The sequence below is a fragment of the Cornus florida genome, unplaced genomic scaffold (assembly GCF_030987335.1).
Source record: "Cornus florida cultivar Cherokee Brave unplaced genomic scaffold, ASM3098733v1 CherokeeBrave_3.0.0_Hap2_Chr09, whole genome shotgun sequence".
NCBI lineage: Eukaryota > Viridiplantae > Streptophyta > Magnoliopsida > Cornales > Cornaceae > Cornus > Cornus florida.
The window spans coordinates 63,900,658-63,905,622 of NW_026775579.1; the positions used below are offsets into that span (position 1 = coordinate 63,900,658).

Consider the following 4,965-nt stretch of genomic DNA (forward strand, 5'->3'; position numbering starts at 1 on the left):
GATTATTTGTGTTTATTGGCCGTGCATTGGAGACACTGATCTCCTTTTGGTAGAACACGAAACCTTTTGAAATGCCATTTCAAATAAATTCTTATCCATTGGTTTTTATATTATCTTCTTAATCATCCTTTTCTGCTTTAGATGTAATTTAAGAGCTTTGTCACCGGAGTGCAATGGCAAATATAATTCTAGATGGAGACCGAACAACATTGATTTGTATGCGTTGAGACCAAACCTAAAGCTTTCCATTTGACAGCAATATATATTGATTGTTACAAGGTTATGCTAAGGATAATGACATTGATGCTTATATTCAACAATAATCATATTTATGGAGTTCCAATTTGAGGCTCCTCCGTTTGCTGAGATTGAGTTCGACTCTTTTTCTTACTATGCTTTATCTCGCCGTAGAAGTAAGAAACAAATCCCCATAGAGAGAGGACAAGAGCGACCCCTTTTTCTGCTTGGAACTTTTCGTGGTAGAATATAACAGCTAAGATCTCCGTGGCCGGGAGTAGAACAGCAATTAAAACTCCAGACAGCAAAGATGAAGCACAGAAGATGACTCCTATTGCTCCCAGGAAGAAACCCTGCCAAATTATGGCACTGAATGCCAATATCACATAATACTTTGTTTCACCGAGTTTATACTCTCTTGCTTCCCTTGGAATTGCCTACAAAATACAAATACAGCCATACAGGTGAGTTAATTAGCAGTCTCAATTTGTTGAAAGCTTCATCTTTCTTATAAGTTCTTGTACGTAATATTCAATAAAACTTGTGAAAACCTTGTTTTGATGTATCGTTTTTTTGTTCTTTGTTTGCAATTTATTTGTCGAGTAGTTTCAAAGAATTTTCGAGTCTCACTTTGTTGCATCAAAGGGCAGGAGTTCTTTTGGACCAACAGTTTGGTGCAATTCATCGGTTAGGAAGTCATTATTCTTGGTTATGTTTTGGCTTGTATAAATTGGGTGCCAAATCACTATCACAGATTACCCCGGGGATTGTGTAAAGTCACTTTTAGAAAGAAGTGGATATTAATTCTCCATTTTCTTGTACCACTCCTTACCCTCCCCTTGTTATTGGGTTCTCTGAAGTTGCTTTTAGAAAGAAGTGGTCTCACATGCTCCATTTTCTTGTATCGCACTACCAGCTAGGACTCTGTCGATTTGAGCTTTTGAATCCCCAAATGTCCTAAAGTCACTTCTACGACTCGTTGATTCCCAACCCCAACCCAAAACAAATATATATATATATATATATATATATATATATATATATATAAATAATCTCTTTAGTCCAGTTCGCCTAGTTTATTTATTGACAATTACATACCCGTCTCGTACCTGCAACGGATTGAATTTTCATAATCCATCCCCGACCCATTTAGGATTTTATTTATTTATTTTTATTATTTTTGATTTGTTTTTTAAATGTTAATCAATTTATAAATGTATAACAGTTACATAGGTTTGAACCAAAGCTTGAAACAGCAAGGAAAGGGCACAAAAAGAACATTAAAAATGAAGGTCAAATGGCCCAGTGCAAGGAAATCAGTCAATGGCATTAGGGAGTTAGTGTTTAGGTTAACCCAAATTATAAGACACATATACACACACACACACACACACATATATATATATGTAGCCATAGGGGCGGAAATTAGGGAAAAAGAGCCAGAGTCAACAGAACCACCAAGAGAAAACAAGAAAAGAAATCAATAACATAACATAATCCAAGGGCGAGCAATCCATTTCTTCAATGGGAAAGACCGCTCCCTCTACCCGCCCTACTCAAACAGGACCATTTGCTCCTAAATCTGCCCGATCTAAACCGCTTGTTGTCTCAAGTTCCCTTGTGACCTTGTGGACCGAAAGAGAAGATCAAGACGGAACGGGAGGGCAGAGGGGGATAGCATTGGTCAACGGTAAGAGGGGGTGTCGATCCCCTCTGAACTTATTCATAAAGTGAAAACTGCTGGTAATAGGAATGGGAGCTTCTCTAATGGGGGCTTGCCTTCCTTTTCCATCGGTCTTGAAGGCCTTAGATCAGCGGAATACAGGTAAAGAAAGAGGCCGGGGGATCCACTTCATGACATGGTATAAAAATAGTTCCCATACTCGTAATTAACGGGGCGTACAGATTGTCACCCCTAAGCTCGAGTATTTGGAACATGACATGTATATACCTTACTTATTTATCATAGTACAATTGTAAAGACTTAATCAAATTTTTTTTTTTTTTTTTTTTTTTTTGTAATAAATATGGTAGGTTGTAGCTATTGGAGCCTGTGATTGTGTGAGACATTGAAGTATGTGTTAATTAATAAGCATAAAGTGCATTGGCATGCAAACACAAGTAGAAAGACCTTGGGTTCATCGGTTAGAATACAAACAGGCTGGCATGGGAGAGAAAACGGTAAAATATGTGTCTTATGTTTGTATGTGTGTGTCTATGTATGATTCCAACACCGATGGCAGTTGCCGACACCTTAGGCCGAGATTCCCAACTCTATGCAACCAAGGGCTGAGATACACTCAGGTTCATGGTTTCGGCTACTCCTGTCGGTTGGAGTAGCATGGTTCTTTTTCCTAGAGAGAGATTGCATATTTACCTGGAAGTCATTGTTAACAAGCATGCCTACTGTGCAGAAAGCAGTAGCAAAGAAACACATGACCATCTGAATCTCCATCACCAGTGTGTAGGTAATTGCCTGCTTTGCCTTGTTGTATGTCAACTCCACCAGCGGTAGAATGAATCCGTAGAGCGCCGCAGCTACAAGTGTCATGAAAAACCCAAGATAATACTGCTTATCGGACTCACCCTCTGGACGGTCACTGCTTGTGTGGAGGGCCAAAACTGCAGCTCCAACACTCAGCAAGACGATTGCGTTTATCGAATACGAAGTGAACTTCTGCTTAACAAGAAGGAAGGCAAAGCCTGCTGTGAAGGCCAGCTGGGTAGCAATGATTAGAGCCGATGTTGAAACAGGCAGGCGCGCCACACCGTAAGCGTAGAAGTAGTCATCGGCGCCGGTGAGGATGCCGATGACGGCAGCAGCGAAGAACAGGCGAGGTTTCATGAAGAAGAGCTTGGCGGTGGAGCCTTCCTTGGCACGGCGCTGCATGTAGGTGATGGTGAGGGGGATTAAGATGACTGGCCAACCACCGGTCTCTAGCCAGCTCGACAGCCATATTCTTTTACCGCCTTTGACGAAGTATAGGCGCATGATCAACGGACCGCCACAGTTGCCGATGGAGAGCAGGATGCAGTTCAGCAGCAGGAGGGCCTTCTTCATGCTGGGGCTAACATGAGCCTCCATGTTCACTGGTTAGCTCTCTTTCTCTCTCTCTCAGATGAGAGAGCAACTTTAAGTAGTAGTAGGAATGATAAGATGACCAACCAAAAAAAAAAGAATACTATTTAAGATAGATGTAACATATGCGTGTCGCGCGCGTGTGTATATATATATGTGTTGCGGTTCAGTGATATGTTCGCTACTTTGGAAAGTGAAATGTTTAGGGTTCAAGTGAGAACGTGGACAGAGACATAAAATAGTGTTGTTATGAGCGCACAGTGCGAGTGGGTGGTAAATATGCCGTTTCAAGTCAGTATAGACCATGTATATTGGGAACTGTATTCTTCACCATGTGTACCAAAAAGTGTGTCTTTTACCAGCTGGGAGTGTACGAAACCTATCATTCCAAGCCCATGACATTGTAGATCAAACAGTCTCTCTACACATCCCAACCACAGATCTAGAAATGCGGTTGCCATTGGTGTCTTAATGCATAGTTTTGTGAAGTGAAGGCATAGATATGGTGGGTATACACAAAATTTGATGGACCATAGTTGCCAATTTTGACCTTAATTAATGGACGCAACAAAACAAAGTCTACGTATGTTTTTGTATATTATTGCTCATCTTGGGTCCAAATTGTCACATCTTGTTGTCCTCTTTATTGACCTGAATGTTACATCCATCTCTAATTTATTGTCATAGCATAGTTTGGATAAACATATGTAATCATTCACATGTATTTTATTTCATTTGCATCATTGACTGCAATGGAGATCAGATCATTTTCTCGGAAATATTTTCTTTCCGGCAGCTTTCGTCTACCATTATAATAAAAAATTTCCGGCTTTTTTATTGCTATATGGTTGTCCTCTAGATCTAAGTAGCAAGTCATTGATGTTGACGACAATCCAAAACATGTGTATTGAATATGATGAATCACTAATTTGGACTTACAAGTCTTGTTGCAGAACTTTATTTGTTGAATATGATGAACTGAATGTAAACTTTATTATGGAACTTTAGTTATTGTGTGAATCACTAATTTCAACTTACAAGTCTTGTTGTAGCATATCATTGGTTAAGATTATTAATTAGTCTAATTTGACTAGTAATTAGATTGTATTGAGTTTTGGAATTTAGTGTTTTGTTTGCATAGTTGTGAGAGAGATTCGGTTAAAACAAGTGTCAAATGTCAATCAAATGATGATATGTTGCAATAAGATAGCGGAAAGAAAGTTGACCTCACACAGAGTGATAAAGTCTTTCCTCCACTAGTTTTGGATGATTTGGTTTCGTCCTCAATGCTTGTCTTCGTTTGTTTGGATATAAAATATTTTTGTCATCGAGATTAAGATAAGATATATAAAATAATTTATTAAAATTTATATATATATATATATATACATTTTTTTTTGTAAATAAAAAAAAATTAAAAAAACATAAAAGATATTTTTTGAAAAATATTTTACGTTCAAATGGAGCCTTAGCCCCTGTTTGGTTGTCATATTTACAAAATAAATATTAAAATTTAACAAAAATATCTTACTCATTAAATTTTAGTAAATTACTTTACATACTCCGCTCAATAGATTCAACCTCAACTTTGAGCAGTGGCGGATCCAAGCTCCAACACCCCCCCCCCCCCCCACCCACCCCCAAATATA

The 4,965-nt window shown here is 38.6% G+C and overlaps 1 protein-coding gene across 1 annotated transcript; it reads right to left on the bottom strand.

The window, feature by feature from the left end:
- Nucleotides 1-223: 223 nt before the first annotated feature.
- Nucleotides 224-3,461, bottom strand: LOC132274129 (purine permease 3-like). Its single transcript, XM_059775302.1, has 2 exons — nt 2,615-3,461; nt 224-674 (listed from the first exon to the last, which is right to left on the bottom strand). Exons 1-2 carry the CDS (start codon nt 3,320-3,322, stop codon nt 330-332), a joined length of 1,053 nt encoding a protein of 350 aa, XP_059631285.1. The 5' UTR covers nt 3,323-3,461; the 3' UTR covers nt 224-329.
- Between the last annotated feature and the right edge of the window lie 1,504 nt (nt 3,462-4,965).